At 37.9% G+C, this 27541-nt stretch overlaps 1 protein-coding gene and 1 long non-coding RNA gene across 2 annotated transcripts in view; both read left to right on the top strand.

Annotated features, from left to right (window-relative positions):
- Nucleotides 1-1704: 1704 nt before the first annotated feature.
- The window catches only part of LOC129350723 (uncharacterized), a 55941-nt gene continuing 30104 nt past the window's right edge, over nt 1705-27541 (top strand). Inside the window, exons 1-3 of the long non-coding RNA XR_008604209.1 lie at nt 1705-2520; nt 4883-4962; nt 24214-24420. This is a non-coding gene — a long non-coding RNA (uncharacterized LOC129350723). The remainder of the gene's footprint in view (nt 2521-4882; nt 4963-24213; nt 24421-27541) is intronic.
- LOC111567393 (kelch-like protein 10) lies at nt 11704-20381 on the top strand. Its single transcript, XM_023268496.3, has 5 exons — nt 11704-12036; nt 13259-13742; nt 15282-15899; nt 17588-17737; nt 18555-20381. The coding sequence occupies exons 1-5, from the start codon at nt 11897-11899 to the stop codon at nt 18915-18917; spliced, it is 1755 nt and encodes a 584-aa protein (XP_023124264.2). The 5' UTR covers nt 11704-11896; the 3' UTR covers nt 18918-20381.

Genomic DNA, 27541 nt, shown 5'->3' with positions numbered 1-27541 from the left:
GTCCGCCTGGGAGGAGACCAAGGGGTAGACCCAGAACCTGCTGGATGGATTATATATCTCATGTGGCCTGGGAATGAATTGGGATCCCCCAGGAAGAGCTGAATAACGTCGCTGGGGGGAGGGACGTCTGGAATGACCTGTTTCGTCTGCTACCTTCGCGAGCCAACCCCGGATAAGTGGAAGAAGATGGATGGATGGATGGATGGATGGATGGATGCTTATTATTGATCATAAAATGTTGTTTATTCAGATGAATACATCAGAAATTAGTTTATAAACCCTTAGTAGAGGATGCTTTACCACCAAATAAAGCACACAAACAGCTTTGGGATGAAGAAAATCCAAAACTTTATTTATTATGCAGCTGTTGAGTGTATTTATTTGTCGTTTTAAGGCCTGTTATCTCGACACTATCTTAACTTAATGCCAATGTCATTATCTCAAGAGTTGTTGTTTTTGACATTATTGTGTGTAATCACAACTTAATTATATCCTGATGTCAAGATATCGAACTGCAACTTTGTGGTGATTAGGAAATCTATTCACTATCCCATTATCCCACAATAACAATGTACAGCCCTTATATATGTGTGTGTGTGTGTGTGTGTGTGTGTGTGTGTGTGTGTGTGTGTGTGTGTGTGTGTGTGTGTGTGTGTGTGTGTGTGTGTGTGTGTGTGTGTGTGTGTGTGTGTGTGTGTGTGTGTGTGTGTGTGTTTAGGAAATGAAGCACTTCTGAATTTTGCTGCTGAGGTAAATTACACAACACTTTCTCATATCTGTTCTCCTGAGACAGATGCAATACTGTCACAACAGCCTAGCTAGCTTATTACAGCTATAGCTTTATTGATCCACACACTTACACACACACACACACACACACACACACCCATGCATATACATACGTGCTTGGTTCTTGGAGAGACAACACCTGCATGCAGTAAAGTTATACTCAGGAGCACAGAAAGACACACATCCATGCTTTGTGAGACTTGTGGAAATGCAGATATAAAAAATTGTTTGCGTCCACACACACACACACACACACACATACACAGCCACACACACACAGCCACACACACCTCGGGTCATTAAGGACTCCAGTGTGTCCTGTAAGCAGTTTAGTTCCCTGGTGGGCCGGTAATATACCGCTGTGTTAGTGTGTTTGTGTGTACGTGTGTGTCGTGGTGTCAGCTGTTTTGTGCCTGTTAAGCCAGAGTTACAGTTTCTTAGTTGGCCTGGGAACAGTTTGTTAGCCGGCTAAGGGACGAGGATGTGCTGAAAAATCATTACACAGGATATTGGTTAAAGGGAGCTCTTGGGTTTAGTTTAGGTTTTGTTGCTTTGTCGCTTTACTTAAGTCTCACTTTCATTGCTTTCCAGGATAACTAGACACCTGTGGTACCAAATTATTCAGCTAATTTAATTGCCTATTTTATCCTCATGTTATTTTCTCTTTTTTGTGTAGGTCTTAAGTGACTATTCATCCCATTTATCATTATCTGTTCAACTGCTTGTGGTTACTGGATTAAAAGATCCTGCTTTAAGTTAAGTAATGTAACTTCTATGTGGAAGCCGCACAGGTCAACTAGAGCAACTTACAGGTTACATATTAGCTTTTTATAGACTGATAACCAGCTAAATCTGAAAATCTAATGTTCCCTATGCTGTCCAATGCACAAAAGTTGGTTGTTTAAAGCTACACTACGCAGAAATATGGGGAAAGCAACGAAAAAAGATGAACACAAGAATACGTGTGTGCTTCAAATGCACAAAAATACTCAAGCTTAAAGCTAAAAGTCACTCTCCGAGGGTAAAAGGCCTCCGTTTATCCCATTGCACCTCCACATCCTTTGCCCACCATAGACTTATTGTTAGTCTTTATACTCTCTGACCTGCTCTGAGTAAAAGGACCTGCGATTGAAAGTCTTGGATCACATCTTTTAAAGCGTGAGAAGGGAGTAGGTGAAGGTGCAGACGCCAACTTTGTATTTTTAAAGAAACATTTTGAACAGAATTCTGCGGTCAACATTTTTATTTTAATGACCGAAATGCAACAAAAGATCCGAGTGGAGATGTGTAAAAATGTGAGCTATTCCCCCTTTTTACATCTTTTCATAGTCTTCCAATGTGTTCCTGGCTTGTGGATGAAAACTACTCGGTGCTAATGTACTTTTCCTGAGGTCTGGCTATGATTGCTGCCACGTTCAATACACATGATCACCATAAACGGGCTTCCTGATGCTTTGTTCCTGTTCAGATCAATGGTGAAACACTACCTGATGAAAAGAAGATAACGTTATGTAATGTTGTGTTATTTCTCACACTGCTGTGGTTGTTTCTTTCAAGTGAAGGAGAGGATAAATGTGGATGAAGGGAGGGAGAAACATACTGTAAGAAGGCAAAAGAGAAAAGGAGGAGAAGCTCTGCAGCAGCTGGAATTGATTTCTCAGGGAGCGACGGAGAGAAGCAGGAAACTGCTGCTACATCCCCTCGAGCCTTCTCCGCCTCACACACACACCTGTGAGAACACACCTGCACACACACATACACTGCTGAATCTGCACATGACACACACACACACTCTCTCACGCACACACCTCAGCCTCTCCGACTCTTTCCTTTTAACTTTGCATGAGCTCAGACTCAAATCAGCCCAGATCACCCTTTAAAAATATTCTTTGTTGCGTTTTTCTTTCCATCAGTGTAGCTAAATTAGCTCTCTGCTAGACTCTGTTACACTTCAAAAAGCAACACGGAGCAGAAATAATGGAAAATACCTGTGTGTGTTTGAGTACAATTCATTACAGTGATATTGATCTGCTGTGAGGAAAGAAAAAAACGCTCTGAGGTTACTGCTGCTGCTGTTTCCTTTTGGAGGCTACAACAGCCTTTTGATTTATGATGAGTCATCAGGTTTTTCAGAATAGAATAACCGGCCGTCTCGTGCGTTTAAGCTACATTTCTGCAGGAGGTGAGCAAAATGTGTAATGCGAGATGCGTATTTTAGCATGTAGCCACCACATTTCCATAATAATTTTGCTATAGTTACATATTTTGCTGCATACAAGACAGTAGTTTTTTAAGTTTTACATTTATTTGCATGCAAGTTGGGTGCTTGAGGTTGCCTGCTTTGTTTAGCCTCACCAAAACTAAAAAAAAAAAAAAAAAATAGCAAAAATGCAAGAAATGGACAAAACTAAGGACAAATTGTCCAATTAAGGAAGGAACAGACCATTATGCTTTTACTTTGAAGATGACGAACAGTGTTACAGCTGAGTGAATTTATGAATGAATTTATGAATTTCGTTGTGATGGAATTCCATATTTTGTTTGGTTGTTTAAACTCTTCAGAATAAAATACCTGACAGTCTTGTATATTTAAACAACATTTCTTTATGATTTGAGCAGAACAGGTGCTGTGAGTGGCGTATTTTAACATGTAGCTACTACATTTATATAATTTTAACGCTAAAGTCACATATTTCGCTGCACATTAGAGAGTCAGTATGTTAAGCTTTAGATTTATGTGCAAATTGAAGTTGTGTGCACGAGGTCGTCTGCTTTCTTTAGCCTCACCAAAACCAAAATTAAAAAAATGTTAAGTATGAGAAATGGACAAATTGATTGTTTATTTGCTCTAGAAAGTGTGTAGTCCTTAGTAAGTCTGACTAACCAACTTACTAACTTACTAACAATGACAGCGACCTATAAGGGCACAGAACAGATCATTATGCGTTTGAGAATGCACAAAACTTGGGAGAAAACAGAGGAAATCAACATCATTGGTCGCCTCAATAATTGGTTTGAAGGCTTAGATCTCCTCATTTTGTTTGATTCTTTAAACCTTTCATGGTTTCAAAGGTTGTTCTGAGCCTGAATCGAGGATGCTTTCAGTAGTTTTGGATTAAAAACAACAGCTGCAGTTCATCTACTAACACTCAGTTCATCCTCAAGTGGTCCTGCATACGTTAGACTTTGCAAACCTGGAAAATAAATTGCGTTAAACAAATGTGTCTGGGCTTTTCTTTAGTCAGACTTCTCCGCTGTGAACAGAACGTAATGAAAAACAGCACGTTTGCTCAGCCAGCTTAACCCAGACAAATAAAGGTTAATGAAAAACGAGCCCTTAAACTGAATGCGTAATTTCTGCAGGAGGCTATGGAGCGAGCGTGTGTGTGTGTGTGTGTGTGTGTGTGTGTGTGTGTGTGTGTGTGTGGATTACAGTACCAACACACATCTCACCTGTGTGTGTTTCTACACCAGCCACACCCACACACTCACACAGCCACAGGAAAACCCTGAGTATAATTATGCAAAAGGAACTGACTAAATGCACGAGTGATTCTTCAAAGAGGATCAACAGTTGTGGAGAATTCTGGGTAAAATAAATGGGAATATGAATATGGAACAGAGTACTGCCTTTTCTGCCCCATCAGCTTCTCTCTGCCTCTTTTAAGAGGCATTGCAGCACCACAGACCTACTTTTTCTCCCCTTACACCGGCTGCGTATTGCACCACAACCTGTCTTTAAAACACACGTAAAATTGCTCTGAGCAGGAAACAACTTTCATAGAAAACTGACAGTTTGTTGCTGATCTTGTCTTTGAACTTTTTTTAAATTAAAAACTTTAATCAAAATTCCAAAAAGCAAAGCCGGAAAATGAGCAAAAAGATTCATATGAGAACATTTCTTCTTGGTCATGTTGTCCATAAAGTGCAGAAAGGGATTTTAGATGATGGATGTTTTTGTTTTTTCAGATAAAGCCTTTTCTGGCATATATCAGACTTTGCAGTGTTTTAAGTTTAGCAAAATTCACCAAAACTGTACTTTTCATTTTGATAACATTGTTGCTTCCTTGTGTCCTTCCTCCACTTTTTCCAGTAGCTGAAGTGCACCCTTGAGGAGACAAGGATTGAGGAAGCACAAGTGCATCCTACATAGAAGTCTTACCAAGAGTCAAGGTTTGTGATATTTTTATTATTACAGGCAAAAAAGATTTGCTGGACGTCATAAGTAACATCGCTTACTTAAGACTGATGCTTTGGAATGATGGACTTGTTATTTGGAAGCTTCGGGTTCTCACAAATCTTCTTCGTATCTCTCTTTAACATCCTCAGTGGTAAGAGCTAACAATAATAATAATATAATAATAATAATAATTGTTATCATTATTATTATTATTATTATTATTATTATTATTATTATTATTATTATTATTATTATACATTTTATTTGCATAGCGCCTTGCAAAACACTTTACATATAAAATCAACAAACATTAACCCTCATGTCGTCCTGTGGGTCAAAATTGAGCCATTTTAAAGTTTGAAAATGTGGAGAAAAAAAAAATTCACTGTGAAACTTCTGATGTCCACATTTTCAACATTTTTGGGAAATCTAAAGAAATGCTAAAAATATTTCTTAAGAACATTCACAAAAAAATCAACCAAAATCCACCGAAATTTGCTGGATTTTGGTTGATTTTTTTGTGAATGTTCTTAAAGAAAATATTAGAAGTGTTACCGATGTATTTGTAATCACTTTAGATGTTTTTAGGATTTTTTTGGAAGATTTTTGCTCATTTTTTGAAAATATTTACAAGAATTTTCTTGCAAAATTTGGGGGATTTTTTAAAATAAAACTTTTAAGGGAAACTTTTAAGGAATTATTGGAATTTTCTTCCTGAAGGTTTTGCTGAATTTTTTGGCTGAATTTTTAAATTTTTTTCAGACGAGGAAACAATATTTTTTGGTGCCCGTGAAGGAAGACAGCAGGAGGGTTAAGTCGTGAGAAACTAGTGTTGCACAAGTAAAACCCTTTTCTTTCATTATCAAGGCTTTGTTGACTTTCAACACAAACACGCTTGGTTAGGTCTGAGGAAACACTCACTGTGACGCAGGTTAACGTTATGTTAAATTTGTAAATGATTCCTTCATAGTTTAATAAAAGACTTCTCTAAGGTTGAGGGATTAGGCAAGCACATTTCATTCACAAAAGACAGAAAAATGGGAGATTCCATCTTGTAATTACAACTATCTCATAAAAGATCTCACAATTATGAGATTCAAATCTGCTAATTATGAGAAGTGAAGGCGGTTGTCAGTTGCTGTATATGAGAGAGGACCGGGGCGATGACACTACCTGATAAATATGTCATGAACATGAACTTAGATATCAATTTAAGGGTTTTTAAAGAAAATATTTTGTAAAAACGTCACATTTAAACTCGTGTGACCAGAAGTAAACTTGTATAAGACACAGGAAATATGTTTCCATAGATACATGAAAAAACATGAATCTGAGCTTGTTTTTTGGGTTTTTTTTTTGCTGTATGCTGTTAGATGGAATGACAACTATCACCAAATCACTTTGATATACAAGAAATCCTAAAAAAAAAGCTGATGAATCTCAGTAAAACTCTGATGCATTACAGTATTTTTTAAAAATTTTGTGAGCACATTGTGCATCCGTAGGGAATGATTGTGGCCATAATTAGATGAAAACAAGGTTGGCTATCAGAAGGAAACAATCTGTGTTCTGCAGTGTCGACTTCTGGTGACTCATCAATCCACCCCAACCTCCTTCATCTGTTGGTTTTGTGGCTGTACAATGTCACATTATTTCCTACTTTGCACAGAATTCATAATTCCTATAGCTGCTGGAGGTCTTTGTCACTTAAATGTAAACAAATCTTGGTCTGTGGGACTTGCTTTGACAAGGGAGACTGTGTGTTTTCTCAGAAAGATATTTTTTAAATCTCATCCAATGAATTCTGTCAGAGGAAGTCATTTTTTTAACGACTGACTTTTCATGTCACCAAACCAAACTCTTTGCTGAGGGCATGTGATGTGTGTGCATGCCTTCAAACTATTCAGCTATTGTGTCACCGTCTTACTGGTTTTGTCTTTTTTTTCTATTATGGGTCAACATGACAATTTGACAATGTTTAATTTTGACTCAAGAAACAAGAAGTGAAGACTCTCCTCAGGCTCTTCTTCACACAAAGGTCAGATATCTGAAGAGTTTCATCGTTGCCAGACTTTAGTGACAGCAAGAACGGAACAAAAGGGAAGATTATTGCAGAGAAATGTGACCTGTGGACTCACATTTTGTTTGTAATCGCTGATATAATTCACTGAAACGCGGTTTAAAGCTACAGTAGCTCGGCAAGGTGATAAAGAAAAGAGTCCGGCAGCTGTAATTTATGGATCAGGAGGATGTTGTAACAGCAGATAGATTCACTGACATGACATGGATGATGGAGCAATAGAGGTTTTACCGGTTGAATAAATTGTAACTGACAAGTGTAATTTATTATTTTTTTCCGCCCTAATTGCATTTATCAAGCTATTTTCGAGGCAATTTAGATTTCAATGAAGTCCGTTCTCCCACAGCACACACACACACACACACACACACACACACACACACACAGGGCGGTGTGTATTGGCAACATACATCTTCATTAGTGTTCAGTCATATCTCTGTTCTTCTCACACTTTGTGGCTCCAGTTTCTTTGTTTTTCCCTCATGAATGTTAAAATCTCTCTGAATGTTAACGCTCTGTCATATTTAGGCATAATGACTGAGAGATGCTCGGAGGACTGTTTAGTCAAAATCCCAGTTAATCATGGATATGCTTGCTTAACCTCACGCAGGAAACACTCTGCGGAGAGCGAGAGAGAGAGAAAGACAGAGGCACAAATGACAGATATGACTCTATTTCCATTTTATTGCAATAAGTAAAATTTATGGCAACAATTTCTCCTGACTGATGCTGAGTTTGAAGGCAGATAGCTCAGGAACAAAACAGGAGATGATGCCGGTAGATGTGATCTTTCAAATGACTGGCTAAGAGGAAAAAAACTAATGTATATTTACCTCAGACAGAAGGAGATTTTAGTTGTTTCGTAAGGTTCTAGAGGTGAAGCTTTAGGGTCAGTATATAGTTGCAGGACTTTTTGTATCATAGTTGACATTTTTGCTGTTTTCAGGCCTAAAATCAACATGGCTGCCTATAACCAAACACCACATGGCATTTTTACACAAAGATTCTTCTAAAATATTATATATACAATTGAGTAAAATTGAAAATTATTTCTAAAGATATTGTAGTAAACCTGTTGACATGCCATAAATCCACACTTGACTCACACACTACTTTATATTACAGTTTTTCTCAGTCGCTTTGGTACATTTCTCAGATCAGAATTGAAATTCTCAAAACCACTTGTTCAATCTTCACATCATTGTGTCACTTGTGCGCATTAAAAAAGCAGTTTCTCATTTCTTTGAACAAGTTGCAAATGCTTTGATACATCCATGCAGATGATTATGTACAATTATCTGCTGTTTCCTACATTTTCAATTGCTTATGTCATGTTGATCAAAATATATTATCATGGGTCTCTGTTGAATAGTGTCATCCTCCACAACATTTAGGCTTTAGTTCAGTGCATAAGTCTTTACATGTAAACTGGTTGAACAAGTTGTCAGAATATGTCAAGGATGTTTCTACACATTTCCGTTAGATTTTTCCTAAATCTGTCCTGAATTGGTAAATTGCTCCGAGGTGACTCTTGAATTTCTCTATGAAGGGAAATGTGTAAAGGGTTAGGGTTGAGAAAAACTGTAAATTCTGACATTTAGTTGATATTTTAGTGATCTCCAGTCATCTTTTATTAATAAATGAATGTTTCCATAATAAATAATTATGGAATTTGTAAAGATGTGATCATAATGAACATAAAAAACGTAGTTTTTTTTTATTTTTAATAAAAATATATGCAAGATATATCCCGTGGACTATATATTGACCCTTTAACATCTCACATAAAAAGTTTACAAGTAACACTACAGATTTATTTTTTTTTTCCAATTTAATGATTCTCAGCAGAAACTTCTTGCAAGACAAAATGCACTAATACAAATTAGACTGGAATCTCAGTTCATTTTTGAGCACACAGACCAAAATGCATCTGGAACTAGATAAATCTACAACCAATCAAACAATAGAACATAACGCTGGAGTTCCCAGGCACCTCAAATAAATCAAACCTGCTTTGTTTTAGATAAACGGTTGTAACTGGGTCGGCATGGGAAAGGCATGGTGGAAATATTTTGAAATAAAAATGAATAATAAGTTCCAAGGCTACAAATTATTAACAACAACACCTTTAATTTGCACACCAGTGCTCAAACAGCTGATTAACATCTTTGTTTGGCAGGTAATTAGCACTAGACAGATATAAACTAGTTGCTCTTTAATCCGTCTTTCAGCAGGTAAAAATCCAGGTTCCTGCAGTAAAGTTGGAATTTTGAAATTCAAATCTGGATATTGAGATTCTGAAAGTTACTGAAAATTTCTGAAAATTCACATTTTTCCTTGATATCGATGAATAACTGCTGCACAGTTATTTATAGTCACAGTTTCCTTGTGTAAAACTGTATTTCCTTTCTGAATATTCACCACATGCTGTGTATCCGAATATTTTGACGAGTTATTTTTTTGCTTTCAAAGCACATTAGCAGACCGATGATGTGAAAAACAAACACAATGACCCCAGTAAATAAGTTCAAGTAGTTTGATGGAATCTGTTTGATTCTCTGCCGTCTTTGTTTCACTTTGTGTCAGATCCCTGTGAACAGAAGCTGCTGTATTTAGCAGACATTCATCAACACAATGCCCTCTGCTACTGTTCACAGCGACAAACATTTCCTCTTTATCAGCGCAACAATGTCATGAACTGAGAGCTCATGTTTATTTTGGATGGGGTCTTTACTCAGTCAAGCAAAGACTAACCAGCTAATTAGATCTGAGGCTACCTGCTGTGTTTGCCTTTGAGGAAGGCAGCGGTTTAATAACAGGGAGGCGGCACAGATTTTTCGGAGATTAATGTACATTTGAACAAGTGTGCAACATGAACGCCTCCCTGCGTGCCCTCTAAAAAACAATGTTTAGGCTCAACAACAAAAGAATGTACAGTTTGCAACAGTAGTAAACAGTAAATTATGTTCAACCAACAAACTATTTTAAGTCATGGGAATTTTATATTTTTAACTAGCAGACTTAACCATCTAAAAAAAAAATAAGGTGACCAACAATGAAGTTATTAAGCTGATTTTACTTAGTTACCTCAAGCTGAATATGTCAATTAATGCAGGATTTTTAATTAAAATAACACAAAATGTTAAGTTGATCCAATCACCAACATTATTGTGTCAACCCAAATCATGAAAATTCTGTTTGCAACTTTAATAGTTTATCTAAATGAGTAAAACAGATCTTTGTTCTTGCAACATGCATTCAATTAAGTGGTGTTAATAGGTTCCTTAAATTACTTATCAGAGTGTGGATGGATGTATTTGGGAGAATAGATAAGTCATTGTGTGTACAAGTGTTGTGTACTTAAAACAAACACATATGAATTCAGGATTGTTTTTGGTATGACTTAAACTTTTTTTAATTACCAACATTTTCATTATGTGTTTTGCAGCAAAACATTGTTATTTTGCAGATTTTGGTCTAAATTAGTACAATCACACAGCCAATTTTGTGAAATTTGATTCTTTTTTTTTTACAGTAGTGAAACCCTGACAGAATTTTAAATTAACTCATTTTTAGTTTCACAATAATAAACTGCAATTTCCATTTTAGCTCTACATTAGTAAAGTAAAATCACATCTGCTCTTGTGGATGTGAGTCACTGTTACCGTTGCAGCCTCTATATAAACCAGAGGGAAAAGTGTAAAATACACTAAGTGGTTAATTTGTTTTGGTTCACCTGTAAAATCTAGTTCAACAACTCAGTGATGAATTCCACTTTTATAAACATAATAATGATCAGTTTTGATTGACACAGTAGATATTCAGTCATTTAACTATATGTCAAGCTCCTTAAGCCCAAAATTGTTATATTTTTAAGAAAAAATCTGATAAACCATCTCTAAATCAATTCAGGAACAGCTCTACAGCTGTGTGACCAAACTGAACAACATCGGGCTCCATGAATCAGAGAAACTTGGGAGTATTTTGAAACAAACGAAGTTTCCATGTCCCCACCACCAGGCCAGGGTAAAGTCTGACAACTTTTCCAAAGTTTTTACCTCTATCTGATCACAAATTTCTCAACTGCAACTCTACCAAAACACATGCTACATTCATTTTAATCACATTAGTAAAAGGCAGCCTCTTCAAAGAAGGCGAAACACTTTCAGACTTGAAAAAAGTTGGCAGTTATGGTTTTGTGTTTTTTTGGTCTTTGTGCAGGGCCTTCTAAGGTTCAGAGGGTTAATATAAAGTCTGTATTTTGCTGTGGCAATAAACTGGACTGCATTATATTTAGAAGCACCTCTGATGCTGAGTGGAATATTAGAATCACATTTCAGCTTAATGCAGTGCAATACAGCCCTCCTGCTAACATCAGTAATGAACAAAGCCAACACCATAACTTAACACGTCACAGAGCTTTTATACTGGATTGTATAGATGTATCTGATAAAGTTGCAGTTGAAGGTAATTTATTGGGTTTTCTTCTTATAGCAGCTGTTTTGTTTGATCGGTTAATAGTAGAATTACTGAGTTGCTTATTGTAGTGATGACACAAACATGCAAAAAGTACTGTCGGGTGGATATGTATTACAGAAAAACACAGGTTTAACAGGAAAAAAAAGCCCCACAAAGGTTGACTTTTAAAATAAAAACAAAAGTGAATTGCTAACAGGTTAAAGTAGAGACTGTTGTAAAGTCATTGTGATGCATAAATGTTCTATTCTAGAATCACACAGTGATATTTCTATGTGAGGCTGCTCAGAGATTTATCTTTAACCCAGCAAACCAGAGGCAAAGTGGCATCCAAAAACTGAGAAAACTTCTCCTATTTCCAAAAAGCAAAGATGAGTGAACAAAAACAGTCTTCGTGCGACTGTTACAACAACTTTCTGAGTGGAGAATTTTGTGATGCAGTCATTAAGGTGGAGGATGCAGAATTTAAAATCCACAAGGTCATCCTGTGTAACTGTACACCATACTTCAGGTGAGTTGGTTATCAGGTGGAAGATTATGCATTTTTGTCCCTTAAATAAGGAGAAAAACAGCGTTTTTTGTTGTAGTTAATGATCTGGAGTCATAAGAAAGAAAGAAAAGTAGATATTTCAAAAATATTAAGGGCTGTTTCAGACATTTACCACTAGCTGATTTCAAGTCTCCACACAGTCAGTAGTTGAAGATACCAGTTTAGAGGAAATGCCATTTAACCCTCGTGTCGTCCTGGGGGTCAAAATTGACCCGTTTTAAACAGTGAAACTTCTGATGTCCACATTTTCAACATTTTTGGGAAAGTTTTGAACATTTTTTGGTGGGAAAAAAGAAATGTTAAAATGTTTAAGAACATTCACAAAAAAATCTACCAAAATCCAGTGAAATTTGTTGGATATTAGAAGTTTTACTGATGTATATGTAATCACTTTAGATATTTTTAGGACTTCTTTGGAGGATTTTTACTAATTTTTTGAAAATATTTACAATAATTTTTCTTGCCACATCTGGGGGGTTTTTTGAAATAAAACTTTTAAGGGCAACTTTTAAGGAATTATTGGAATTTTCTTCCTGAAGGTTTTGCAAATTTTCAGAAATTTGGGGATTTTTTTTGCTGAATTTTGGGATTTTTTTCAGACAAAGAAGCAATATTTTTTGTTGCTGTAAATGAAGACGACAGGAGGGTTAAATAACCACTGTTCTGATTTCAGTTAGTTTTTTTTTAAGTTGATTTGTGAGTTTTAACAACTTTGTTAATATTGTTTTTTAAAATAATAGTCATGGAGAAATTGATTATTCAGTCAGTTCCAGGCTACATGTTAATTACAAGCAGTTATTGAGTGTATAGTGGGTTCTCACTAGAAAAACAATATTACATATATAAATAGCTAGATAGAGAGACAGACGGACAGATAGATAAATAGATGTGTGTGTGTGCTATTTAAAATACATCTGACTGTAAACTATGCTACTGATACACAATGGTGCCACAAACCAAGAGGAGGTTAAAAATGTAGAATATGGAAAATATTTGAGAATGTATTCCCCAGGTATGACAGGTGAAACCAAGCCAAAGGTCCTAAATGGAAGAGTTATAAAATATTGTTAATTGGCTAAAAGAAAAATCATGATTTTATGGTTTTGCAACTCATAGTGCATCAAATAACTTTAAAAACCTGTAACCAAAAATATGAGAAGAAACTGTTCCTTATATCCCTCAGAGCTCTCTTCTCACGCTGGTCAGGCCCAAATCAGAAGGTCTACAACATACCTGGCCTGTCCCCTGCCATGATGCAGCTCATCATCGAGTTTGCGTACACCAACTCAGTTTCTGTGACGGAGGACAACGTCCAGGAGCTTCTGCTGGCGGCTGATCAGCTCAACGTGATGGGCGTCGTACAAGCCTGCAGCGACTTCATCGGGGAGCAGCTCTGCCCAGAGAACTGCGTCAATATCTGGCATTTCACGAAAATCTGCATCTCCCCCAAGCTGCAGCAAAAGGCCTACCGCCACATCATTGATCACTTTGAGGACGTTGTTACCTGTGATGAGTTCCTGGAGGTCTCTGTGGAGGAATTCGTTGACATCCTCGACAGAGACGACCTCAGTGTGAGAGAGGAGAGCACTGTGTACGACGCTGTGATGAGATGGATCAGTCACGCAGCTGAAGAACGACAAAGACACATTGCTGCTCTCTTGCTGAAGGTACAGTAACTTCTGTTTTTACATTTAGTTTAGATCCACCTCTTCAGTGCTTGGTTGATTGTGTTATTCTGACAGCCGTAGAATCAATGACTGCGTTAGTCAAGTTTAGGACCTATTCTATCATAAATGGTAGCAAATGTGCAGAAACAGAGAATAGGGAGACATTTATAGTATGGTTTTATGCTAAAGTAATTATCGTCTGTATTTTATTTTTGCATTTGAAAGCAGCTTTTTCTCAGCCCAAACAAAATGAACTCTACATGCAAATGCACATGAGTTTGTTTAACCCTCCTGTTGTCTTGTGGGTCAAAATTGACCCGTTTTAAAGTTTGAAAATGTGGGGAAGAAAATAGATTTTCACAGTGAAACTTCTGATGTCCACATTTTCAACATTTTTGGGAAATCTTTGAACATTTTTTGGTGGAAAAAAAATGTTAAAAATATTTCTTAAGAACATTCACATAAAAATCAACCAAAATCCAGCAAAATTTGCTGGATTTTGGTTGATTTTTTTGTGAATGTTCTTAAAGAAAACATTAGAAGTTTTAACGATACATGTGTAATCACTTTAGATATTTTTAGAATTTTTACAAGAATTTTCTTGCCAAATTTTGGGGATTTTTTTAAAAATAAAACTTTTGAGCGCAACTTTTAAGGAATTATTGGAATTTTCTTCCTGAAGGTTTTGCAAATTTTCAGAAATTTGGGGAATTTTTTTTGCTGAATTTTTGGATTTTTTTTCAGACAAGGAAACAATATTTTTTGGTGCCCATAAATGAGGACAACAGGAGGGTTAAATTGTACCAAACAGGTTACGTGTCAAAGCCTCTAAAGTTAAACCTAAATTTGGTTTGAGATAAACTGAGAAACTAGAAACTGGACCAGCAAATAAATATTATTGTTGCTCTCAAATGTTACTTAAAAAAATAAATCTGACCAGGTTGTAAACCAAAAAAGTCCCAAACAAATCCAAACGGTTCTCTTCTGTAACACCATCCATTATTTAGAGAAGAATACTCGTCAGCTGCACCTTCGATCTTGGTGAAATGTTCCATTAATACAGTGAAGATGGGTGCTGATGGGTGCTGTAGTTTATGTTTAGTCACCATTCTTGTGACATAAATTCTCTGCGCTGTTCTCTTCTGCTCGAGTAGCTTCCTACAGTTTCCAGTTCTTTTTTTATTTTTATTTTAGCCGTTTATGGTTTCATTAAGAACTGGCCTTGAAGCTACATCGAGAGAGAGACTACCATATAGTTGATTTTGGTCCTTTTTATGGATTTATTTGCAATGAGAAAGGGATATAATATTGCCGGCCTTACCCTGAAGAGTTTTCAGTATTTCTGGAAGATTTTCTTTGGCAGAATTGATGCCTAAATTCAAGACATATAGGGCTCAAGAGATTTAGAAAATGTGACAAAAACTGTAAAAAAAAAAAAAAAAAACCCAGCAAATCAGTAAAGTGGTGTGGATATTTGACAGTGAGTGCTGCAGTCCACTGGGTTCCATTCATGGATTTTCACCTGTTTTCTCTGTATAGGTCCGTCTGGCTCTGATGAGTGAAGATTACATCGCAAACCATTTGCAGTCCAATGAGCTGCTGAAGAACAACGAAGACTGCCAGACCTTGATCAGTACTGCCAAAAGACTCCAACATCACCTGGTCACGTCCAGGCCCTCCCCGTATGGCCTCTCCAACCGCCTCGCCTGTCCCCGCCTGCCTAACGCCATCTTACTGGCCACCGGCGGCTGGAGCGGTGGTGATCCGACTAACAGCATCGAGGCGTACGACTTCAAGGCCAACAACTGGATAGACATTACAAACTACCAGGAACATCCTCGAGCCTACCACGGCACCGCCTTTCTCAACGGGTATGTCTACTGCATTGGAGGCTTCGACAGGGTGGAGCACTTCAACAGCGTGCGCAGGTTGGACCTGACAACACGGACCTGGCAAGAGGTGGCGCCCATGCACTGTCGCCGCTGCTACGTGAGTGTGACGGTGCTGAATGGGTGCATCTACGCCATGGGAGGCTACGATGGACAAGTACGACTCAACTCTGCAGAGCGCTACCAACCCCAAACCAACCAGTGGACCTTTATTGCACCCATGTTTGAGCAGAGGAGCGATGCCAGCTGCGCAACGCTCGATGGAAAGGTGGGTGACGAAACTTTCTGCAATCTTAGAGACCCTGTAAGGCTGTAATGCTTACTCTTAGAAAACAGTCAAGGTGTGCGAGTGAAGCTTTTCACCTTTTAAAAGAGAATAATCTGACTCAACAGAAGTGGATCGCCTGCTATTGGCTGCTAATTGTAGGCAGCTTTGTTCTGTCCTCCCACTATCCATGCTTTACTACTACATTCGTATGGAAAACAACAAACCATTAGCCTAGCCTACCAATCAACCACACTGAAAATTCTAAGTTTTAGATTGTGCAAAAGGCAACCCTGCTAGTTCTTTTACTTTTCATGACATTGCATGCAAATGTTTCACCATGACAACTGCTATTTTAAGCGAACATCAAGCTGCATCCTTCACTTAGTTCCACCCAAAGAAACTGTGATTAGTTTAACCCTCGTGTTGTCCTGCGGGTCAAAATTGACCAGTTTTAAAGTTTGAAAATGTTGGAAAAAATATATATATTTTCACAGTGAAACGTCTGATGTCCACATTTTTAACATTTTTGGGAAATCTTTGAACATTTTTTGGTGGAAAAAAAGAAATGTTAAAAATGTTTCTTAAGAACATTCCCCAAAAAATCAACCAAAATCCAGTGAATGTCACTGGATTTTGGTTGATTTTTATGTGAATGTTCTTAAGAGAATATTAGAAGTTTTACTGATATATATGTGATCACTTTAGATATTTTTAGGATTTTTTTGGAAGATTTTTACTCATTTTTTGAAAATATTTACAAGAATTTTCTTTGGGGTATTTTTTTTTTTTTTAAAATAAAACTTTTAGGGGAATTTTTTAAAGGAATTATTAGAATTTTCTTCCTGAAGGTTTTGCAAATTTTCAGAAATTTGGGGATTTTTTTTGCAGAATTTTTGGATTTTTTTTTCTCACAATATTTTTTGGTGCTCATAAATGAGGACAACAGGAGGGTTAAAGAAAAACAAACAAACAAGCATTTTTTGTCCCGTATAGCTGAATAATACTGAAGTGTGGTCAGACCATTCTGCACTACAGAATGATCTGGCTTAGTGAGACTGGTAAGAAGGCAGCGTCCGGATCTCTTTATCAATTTGTGTCAGAATTTATGTTGTTCATTCTTATGAGGATGGTATAAAGGAAAGAGAAGCAAGTTAAACATTTAAATGCATGAAATATTCATAATATGCATGGTAGTGGTTGTCATCTCTACTGGCCGAATAAAAAGCACAAACTCAACTAGCTGTTTTATATTTTAAATAATTTAAACACAGGAGAGTAAATATATTGTTAGGCCTAATATCAAGATTATTTTAAATTCAGTAAAGCAATTTAAATTGGATTTTTGAGGCCTAAACACGTCTTAATTTGTAAAAATTAAACGTCTGGTAATGTATAGTATATCAACCAATATTCATTTTCAGCACAAGAATTCCAGCTTGTTTGTATAGTTTGACTAGTGATCATGATAAACAAGACATTTTACTGAAACTTAAACCTTCAAATGTAAAAAAATATATAATTTTTTTGTAACCTATTGTTAAGAAGATAAGCAGATCCATCAAATTCTTCAACTGATGTTTCTATTGAATTTCAGCTGCAGTCCTTGGATTACTTTACCTACAATTCTGTACAAATATTTCTTGTATAGGCCAAGAAAAGTCTTTTAACACCCCTCCTTTTACCTTCAGGTTTACATTTGTGGAGGATTCAATGGGAACGAGTGCCTGCAGACAGCAGAGTATTACATCCCAGAGGTCAATCAATGGACGCTGATCTCTCCCATGACCGTCCGGCGCAGCGGAGTGGGTGTCATTGCGTATGCAGATCATGTCTTTGCAGTAAGTACACGAGTCACTGGAGACACTGGTGAACATAAAAATCACATCTATAATGTGTGAAAGTGTTGATCAACAGGGATTTTAACCCTCGTGTCATCCTGCAGGTGAAAGTCTCCCGTTTTAAAGTTTGAAAATGTGGGAAAAAAAAAACATATTTTCACAGTAAAAATTTCCACATTTTCAACATTTTTGGGAAATTTTTGAACATTTTTAGGTGAAAAAAAGAAATGGAAAAAAAGGGGTTTTTTTTAAGGACATTCACAAAAAAATCAACCAAAATCCAGTGAAATCCGCTGGATTTTCGTTGATGTTTTTCTGGATATGTATGTAATCACTTTAGATATTTTTAGGATTTCTTTGGAGGATTTTTACTCATTTTTTTGAAAATATTTCCCAGAATTTTCTTGCCAAATTTTTTTTTTTTTTTTTTTTTTAATTTTAGAAAATTTTTAAGGGCAACTTTTAAGGAATTATTGGACTTTTCTTACTGAAGGTTTTGCAAATTTTCAGAAATTTGGGGATTTTTTTTGCTGAATTTTTGGATTTTTTTTTTCTGACAAGGAAATAATATTTTTTGGTGCCCGTAAATGAAGACAACAGGAGGGTTAAGCTCTCACCAATGATAGTAGTGTTTGAAAAATCTCATTAAATCCTGGCTACAACCTCAGGAAAACCATTCTTTTGCATTTCATCTATTAGTGTAATTGATTTGGGGTGTTTCTGATATATCTAGCGGTCGTCTACTTTAACTCAAAGACACGTGTGCTGGGAAACCGGTTCTTTACATTTAAACATTCCTTTACTTGTCCTCCCACAGGTTGGAGGCTTTGATGGCAGCAACCGTCTGTGCACCGCTGAGGCCTACAACCCGCTGGTCAACACCTGGACCCAGGTGTCCTCCATGGTAACCCCACGCAGCAACTTTGGCATCGAGGTCCTCAATAGTCGCCTCTTTGTTGTCGGGGGCTTCAACGGCTTCACCACCACCTACAATGTCGAGTACTACGACATCACAACGAACGAGTGGACCGAGGCCCATGACATGGACATCTTCCGCAGCGCCCTGAGCTGCTGCGTGATTTACGGACTCCCCAACATGGCCGAATATGCCGCCTCACGTGACCTCCTGCCACTTGCACTCCTGGAGGAAGAAGAGAGGGAGTCTTCTGACTCAGATTAAGTCTCATGCTGCTTTTAGCACAGTCCTGCCATGTGCCACCTTCCAACACTGGCAAGATTGTGAGACATAAAGAAATTAAATATCTTGCATTTAACTGCTGTTGAACTGAGCATTTTTACAGATATTTCTAGAAATTGCCAACTAAACTTTCAAGTTTTATCTTATGTGAGTGGTGTCCAACCTGCAAACACATGCTAGTGCAACAATCACCACTTTAAAAGATTAAAAATTCAACAAGGAACGTTGGCTATTTCTGTTCTCAAAGACAAACTGGTCATTAATCTGATGGTCAGTTGAGACCATTACAGTTTTCTCATCATACCACACACATGGGAAGTTTTCATTTTTGTTCCCTCTTACTGGCTGACAGACAAAACGAGACTGTAGTAAAGGAAGAAAAAGAGACACTAGCAAGACAGAGAGAATGATGGAAACATGTTCAAGGGAAAAAAATGGCAGCCAGAGATTCAGTCTCAGCATAAGTTAGTGCTGTTACATGACTTTCTGGCTGATGTCAAGGACTGGATGTTCCACAATCTCCTCCAACTATATTTGGACAAAACTGGGATTATTCAGGGGGAAGAAAAGCTTGAATGACTTCAGTCTGTCCTTCTCTGTTTTGCCGCATGCACTTCCCTCTCTCTCGGCCTCTCGCTCTGTCTCTCTCCTAATCTTTCTCTTCCTCCCTTTCCCTCCTCTGCTCTCCCTCTTTTTGTCTTCCTCTTTATCTCACAGACAAAGCATTGGTTGCTCGCTTTTTTTTTTTTTTGGTCAGAGTCACCTTGAGGCAAAGAGTGCAGAGTTTGTCTGTGTGTTTGAGTGCATCTGCATAGGAATATAAAGAGTGAGAGTACATACAGGACATTTCTGATCATTTATATTTATGTAGACACATACTGGAGGGATAAACAATGTTCCTGTTTGCACAAAGCACGACTGGACTCTGAAAGTAGTTTCTTCCAGTGGCTTCATCTGAGAAAACCAAAGAGTTGCACGTGTTTATCGGGTACAAAGCAGACTTTTCATTGACAACGTTGTTTGAGTGACTGGGAATTTCAACTTGTGAGAACTGAATAATGAGCAAATCATTTATAAAGATATACACTGTGTTTTATAATGAGCCTTAAATGGTTTTGTTTTTACTATATTTCGAACTGAAAACATCTGAACACATAAAGGCAACACAGTCCAGAAATTGCCATTGTCGTCTCACCATGAATCAGCAGAATCCACACTGATGAGCAAAGCAGAAGGACGGCTCACAGAAATCTCCCTTCAAAGTCATATTAATTTATACTCTGTACTGTTATTTAGTACTTAATCACTAAATAATCGCACTTTTAACTTTAAACTAATGTTGGAGGTTACAGTTAGAAAACAAAAGCAGAGTGTAGTTTCAGTTAATAGAAAGGCAAATATTAATAGCAGACCTGAGATAGGCCATAAATTGATTGACTAATTCAGAAAGGCTACATCTACTCACGCATTGTACTTGAGTGCAATTTTTATGTACTTCAACTTGTATGTTCTCATTTCATTCCACTTCATGATATATATATATATATGTGTGTGTGTGTGTGTGCGTGCGTGTGTGTGTTATTAATACTGAAACGTCAGTGTGTTAGTAGCATCTTATTTTTACATGAACTACTTTTATATACAGTTCTGTTTCTTTTGTCATTTTTGATAGTAGACGGTAGAAGATTATCCCCTTAAAGTTCATGTGTGTGTGTGTATATATATATATATATATATATATATATATATATATAAAATGTATGTATATATATATATATATATATATATATATATATATATATATATATATATATATAAAATGTATGTATACATATACATACATATAATATATGTATGCATATGTATAATAGTAAAATCATGGGGGAAACCTGATGCCCGAGGACTGTGACCTGTTTCCTAGCTCGATAACAACCCGAAGCGTACAGCCAAAACTACACAGATATGGTCTGAAAACAACAAGTTCTGCAGTGGCCAAGTCAGAGCCCAGACCTCAATCCAACTTAGAATTTGGGGTGCATTTACTAAATACTGGCATGAATGGGGTTGGATACTTATACAATCACTTATTCTACCTTGTATATTTCTAATTAATTTCTGTTCTCACTTTGACATGAAAGAGTCTTTGTTTGACCATTCTTGTCAAAAAAGCCAAATTAAATTGTGATTCAGTGTTGAAAAAACTTCCAAGGGGGGTGAACACTTTTTATAGACACTGTAATAATATATCAGTTGGAGGGATACTTATTCTACATGCAGCTGATGATACTAACGTTAAATTGCTGTATTAATGCTTTTACTTAATTAAAGGATCTGACTACTTGTCTCCTGCTTGTGACACTTCAAGTGCAACAAGCTGTTGTTCTTTGTGAATTGAGCCACGAGTGAGCTACAATCACTCTCCCAGTGGTGTGATGTGTGGAACTGACTGATGTGGGGAGTGACAACACACTGACAAGCAGTCACTTGGATTGATGGGTTTGGTTTGATTTCCAGATGTTTTCTATTCCAGCTCAACTATGTTAAATTGATGTGGCCCAGTGTTGCGGTCAACGACTTCCCCAATTAATATGACATATAGTACAGTAACTTTAATGAGCTTCTTGGACTTAATAAGAAAAGCAGTGCATGAAAACACATTGCTGGGGAAATTAGCTACTTCATCATGTATAACTATAGGAGAAAATAACTGTCTAATCAGGGCTGATTATGTAAATTACGTGCTCAACGCTGAACATGCGTCAGGCTTCAGAGAGAACCTGCTACTTGGAGTTCATATTTGAGAACAGCGTGTTACATGTGCATGTCACCTTTTCTTCATGGAGCGCTCGGTGGTTCCTCCATTAGCACCAAATGCCAGCGCTGGGCGTAAATTGTGAGGTATAGAATCGTCCATAATGGGCATAATTAACAGTGGACTGATGTGGATGTTGCAATCTTGTTTTTACTGACAATGTGACTCATTTATAATTGTGGTGAAGATAATTCCAAATGTTTGTGATGTAAGTTAGCAGATCGCCAGAGAGTCTTGATGCAAGCATGTAGAATTAGCTGAGCGTTTACAGACTGACTGCTCCTGTGTGCATGCATGTGGCCCTACCAGACATGACGAAAGGCCTTATACAGATACAGGCTGACAATCCAAACACACACACACACACTGGCAAAGGTCTGACATGCACAAAGCACAGAGGTTTTGAAAAAATTATTAGCTAAAGTTACTTGGCTGATGGTCGATGCTCTAAAAGCCTGTGCAATACAACTTTAATAGCACTGGCAACAGGGCACACACACACACACACACACACACACACACACACACACACACACACACACACACATACATTCACACACACACACACAGCCATTTTCCTCTTCCCTTATTTGCAATGTCTGGTTTCTCTGTCTCCTCCACTTTCCGTCTCTGCTTCTCCTTTTGTCTGTCTGCCTGCTCCGTAGCCGAGGGCTAACGGTAAAATACAGCTCCTCACTCATAAAACCAGTTAAAACCACACCACCAGTTATTGTTCTGCGCCAGCGACCGTCAGCAAACTGACAAACAGCACAGAATTAGTGCTTCACTCACACTTACATCATGGCATCAGCAGCAGAAAAGCCTGTGAGTGTGTATATGACTGTGCAAGAGTGTGTGTTTAAGTGTGTCCTACATATTGTGTGATCTGTTAACATTAAGCCAAATGTACCATGCGATGCTATGTGTGCGGTATGAGAAGGGAGTACAGTGTGTGTGTGTGTGTGTGTGTGTGTGTGTGTGTGTGTGTGTGTGTGTGTGTGCGCATCGCCTGAGGGCTTTGTTCTGTACTGGTGCAATAAAAGACACATTAGAGAAAGAGAGAGATTACAGAAAAAAAAAACATTATCACCCATAAATGGTGTTTTTTTTCACTCACGGAAAAAAAAACAATAAATCTGTGTGGGTGTGAGAAGCAACAGAGCAAGGTTTCACATGATGCATCTGCCTGGAAATCCTGTAAATACAACCAATCTACAGCAACATAGCGGAATCTGACATTCATTGACATTTGCTGTAACGTACTGAGGCAAACAAACACGCCGTAGTGTAACGATGAGTGTCCTTCGAGAGCTGGGACGTTGTTAGATGAAAAATCATCAAAAGGAAGTCTGCTAAGAAGAATCTGGAAGATGAAGAAAGAGGGGATGGTGGTTTAAAGATAAGGCAGAGTGGAAGAGAGGGTTAGTGGTGTGTATTGAGTACAAGGTGGAATCAGTTTCCCTGTCATGCTTAACATCTGTCTAACTCTCACTGTGTGTGTGTGTGTTTTAGAGGTGATGAACAGACAATAGTTTCCCACTTGGAAAGGATTCAATTTATTCCCAATCCATGCTCTGCCTCTTCTTTTTTCCACACGTACACTATCAGACAGCGCCTACACTCCCTGTTGACCTCAGCGCGACCTTTGTCTGTTTCCTCTTACCTATGTGTCAATCGTAAGACGCCGGTCAGACAATGCCGATCTGCTTTAGGACAGCTGCTGGACTGAGGATGAGTGGGTTTTTTTTCCCCCAGCGCTTTGAGAAATATTACACACCAAGCTGAGATGATTGCTCTGGAGTTTCCCAATAAAGTCAAGCCGCAGAGCGAGGATGAACATCACAAGCAGAGAACAGAGACAGTCGAAGTCTTAAAGAAGTGTTATGATCAGCAGCTTTGGTTGCTCCCTTATTGGTGCACTCTAGGAAATAAATCCATAAAATAACAGAGAAAATACTGGCAGCTAATTACCCAGACTTTGTCCAGTAATTAAAAAAAAGAAATTGTCTGACAACCAACAGTTTAAAAAAAGGACAGTCTTTGTATTTTAATGGTGACTCTATGGTTTTTTATGAAAAAATCAGATTTTATTTTTTTGTGGTGTACATACAGTATAAAACAGGACATTTTCTTTATGGTATAACAACAACAGCAAAAACCCTTAACATTTTCAATTTGTTCATAGTCACTTTCTATATTTTAATGGCATCTTTATAGTTTTAAAAACTCTACATTTTCTATTTTTAAATGGTGCATATATGCTACAGTAAAGTGGACATTTTTTGTATTTTAATTGTTAAACCTTCGTGGTTTTAAAGGTCATGATTCGAAGTGTAATGACTGGTAGTTGGATTATGTTCATTTTGCTAAATAAGGAAAGTGTGGTTTTACCTTGCTGACATGTTTCGACTTTATCTGCAATGTTTTTCAGAGCGTGTGATGACGTGTCCTTTTTCGTTGAACCAGGACGAGGAGGCCTCTCACATACCTGGGACTCCATCCTCCAGAGACCACCGGACGGTGGGGGGCGTGGCCAGTCTGACAGATCCTGACCATAGGCTGTATGATTCTGACAGTTCTGTCTGATCAGCCACGTGATAGAAAGGATACGTCATCACATGTCGGATGACGCTCTGGAGAAGACGGCAGATAAAGTCGAAACATGTCAGCAAGGTAAAACCATACTTTCCTTATTTAGTTGTCGGTTTAAAAGTAACGAAATTCTATGTAATGATTGGTCTTTGAGGTTAAAGGTGACTCATTCGGCTCACAGTCACATTATTTTTTTACATGCTGATTCATCATTGGGATAATTTTTGGTGAGTTATGTTGCTCTGGACACACTTTTCTTACACTCTTACTGTTTATAAACCAACCCTCTGGTTCAGCTGACTTGCTACAGGTGCAGCTGCACATGTTTTTTTTATGGAATAAGGAATCATTGCTATCAGATGTACTTTCAGGACAGTGCTGCTTTAACCTAAAATGAACCAGTTTATGTGATTGCCTGTTTCTGTCTTGCTGCTGTTTCTTTCTACTCTGGACATTCAACGCCTATTGCATCTCAATAAGGAGGGAAATCTTTTCCCCATTAGGGAGAAAAAGGAAAAACCTTAAGAAGAAATCATTCAAAATTAGTGTCTTAGAGTGTCCCTGCTCTGTGCTCTGGCTTCCTCCCACAGTCCACAGACATGCATGCTGGCTTAATTGGTGATTGTAAATTGGCCATAGGTGTGAGTGTGAGCGTGCATTGGTTGTCTGTCTCTTTGTGTTAGTCCTGTGATGGACTGGGGACATGTCCAGGGTGTGTCATCCTCTGGTTGGGATAAGGTCCAGCCAGCTGATATACTAATGAATGGATGGAGCAGAGGGTTTCATGTCATGTACAAACTTAAAGACAAAATAAGCTGATATCATCCTTTTATAATGTTAGATATTATGCAACTTAAGAGCAAATCATCTCGCTGACAAGGCTGCACAGTGGTGTTGTACTGCGTGTAAGCTCTGTGCCTGGTAATAGAGGTGGCTGCATTGGACCTCCTCCTCGTCTCCCAGCCTTCATCTGACTTGTACCCAGGGAAAGACTCCTCTATTCAGGCCGTCTGTGCAACAGCCTCCCCTGACAACCCAGGAGGTCAAAGCACTGTCACTCACGTTGATATGGAGAGAAAGACAGACAGAAAGAGAGAAAGAGGGAGAGAGAGGGAGGAAGGAAAGCGAATATAGAGGGGGAGGTAAGTCGAGAAAGAGGACGAGTGAAAAGAAAGGGCACCCACAGAAGGGAAGACGAAAGAGAAGAGATGAGAATCCAAATGAATCTTCTTCACCCAACGGACAGACTGTCAAGCTTCTCGATCGTGTATGTGTGTGTGTGTGTGTGTGTGTGTGTCGTACCTACTAATTGAAATGCGATGAGGTGTGAAACACCCCTTTAAAAGACCTATCACTGTGTGTGAAGCTAAATGTGTGTTTGGGAAGGGGAGGGGGGACACATATACATTCATGAGTGTGTGAGCAATGCATATCAACTCCTTCTGACCACAGATACAATGTCTTGTGTGTGTGACAGAGGGAGAAGAGAGTGTGCTAAATGTGTGTGAGTGCCATACTCAATAGGGATATACCTGTTTGCATGCAACATGTTTGTAGCAATTAAATTCACGCATGATGGCAACGCGAGCACAAGAATACCGTGCAGCATAAACAGCCACGTTTGTCCACATGCAAGCAACAATAAAGCGGTGAAGCTTTGTGTTTCCAGTGGATGTGTGTGTGTGTGTGTGTGTGCGTGTGTGTGCGGGCGTGTGAGGTATAATTTCATTTTGCTGTCTCAGCCTCTTGTTAAGGAGCCATTTAGAGCTCAGGTTGAGTTTCTTCAGCGTTTCCTGACACTTCTTTCCTCCTCACTGCCTCCCTGACTTTCACCATCTTTTGTCCATCTCTGTCTCATTATCTCTGTCTGTCTTTTCCTGTCCTCCATTCTTTCAGCCTCTCCTCTCATCCCACACGGTTTCTGCGCTGCACAATCTTGTACCTGTTAATCAGCGGATTTTCTCGAAGCTTATTATTAGACTTATCCCATTCTTTACAGTTGGAGATGGGTGTACTGGAAGGGATATTTTGGCTAATTACTAAAGCAGTTTTGTGGTAACTGATGATATTCAGTAGCAGCGCAGTCTTGCAGGAGCATGCATGGTATCTGTGTGTGTGTGTGTGTGTGTGTGTGTGTGTGTGTGTGTGTGTGTGTGTTAGCTAAATGGATGTTTTCTGTGTGTAAATGTGACTGCATTGCTTAAAATGCAATTAGACGTGTGTGTTTATGAGGGTGTTCACACTCATATGCTGTACATACAACCTTTGTGCTGCAGGTGTTTTCATATAGATGCTCGTGTGTGTGTGCATGTGTGTGTGCACGTATAAGAAGCCCTCTATATGTTCCCTATCAGATTGGTGAACCGTGATATTACACTCTAAGCTTATATACATATTCATCCATTTGCGCTCACACATAAACACACGCAGCCTGAAAGTCACCTGGCCTCGAAGGCCCTATTAAAGCAACGCTGTGATATCATCAGGCATAAATATCCATATTTTAAAAAAGAAACTTAGATACGATTTTTCAGACAAGTTTTTCTTTTTTTCAGAGAGGTAAACATGTCCCACGGTGGTTATGCTTCCTGCACTAGTTCAAAAACATTGCTGTCATTGATGAGAGTTTAACCCTCCTGTTGTCCTCATTTACGGGCACCAAAAAATATTGTTTCCTGTTTCCTATTTGTCTGAAAAAAATCCAAAAATTCAGCAAAAAAAATTTGTCTCAGAAAATTCCAATAATTCCTTAAAAGTTTCCCATAAAAGTTTTATTTTAAAAAAATCCCCCAAATTTGGCAAGAAAATTCTCGTAAATATTTTCAAAAAATTAGTAAAGATCTTCAAAAAAAATCCTAAAAATATCTAAAGTGATTCCATATATATCAGTAAAACCTCTAATATTTCAACCAGAATCCAGCGAAATTTGCTGGATTTTGGTTGATTTTTTTGTGAATATTCTTAACTCATGACTGTAAATTGGCTACTTCTGGATTTTTACAGCAATTTTATCCATTCAAAATGAAGGGCTTGATTGAATTACTGTACGTTTAAGGAGCACAAACTGAATTTTAGTACAAACTCCTTTTTGACTCCAATAAGCAGCGTTCAAAAGATGTAGAATTTACCCAGTATGATCCACTTGGAATTGATTCAGATGATACTTATTTGGTCAAATGCAACATTTAAGGTGTAGACTTCA

The sequence above is a fragment of the Amphiprion ocellaris genome, chromosome 15 (assembly GCF_022539595.1).
Source record: "Amphiprion ocellaris isolate individual 3 ecotype Okinawa chromosome 15, ASM2253959v1, whole genome shotgun sequence".
NCBI lineage: Eukaryota > Metazoa > Chordata > Actinopteri > Pomacentridae > Amphiprion > Amphiprion ocellaris.
This window is presented reverse-complemented; position numbering and strand designations above follow the sequence as displayed.

Excerpts from the sequence above, each read along its gene's own strand:
- LOC111567393 (XM_023268496.3), top strand. The coding sequence starts at position 11,897 with ATGAGTGAACAAAAACAGTCTTCGTGCGACTGTTACAACAACTTTCTG. Across the intron at positions 13,743-15,281 it reads TTGCTGCTCTCTTGCTGAAG|GTCCGTCTGGCTCTGATGAG; the intron begins GTACAGTAACTT and ends TTCTCTGTATAG. Across the intron at positions 15,900-17,587 it reads GCGCAACGCTCGATGGAAAG|GTTTACATTTGTGGAGGATT; the intron begins GTGGGTGACGAA and ends TTTTACCTTCAG.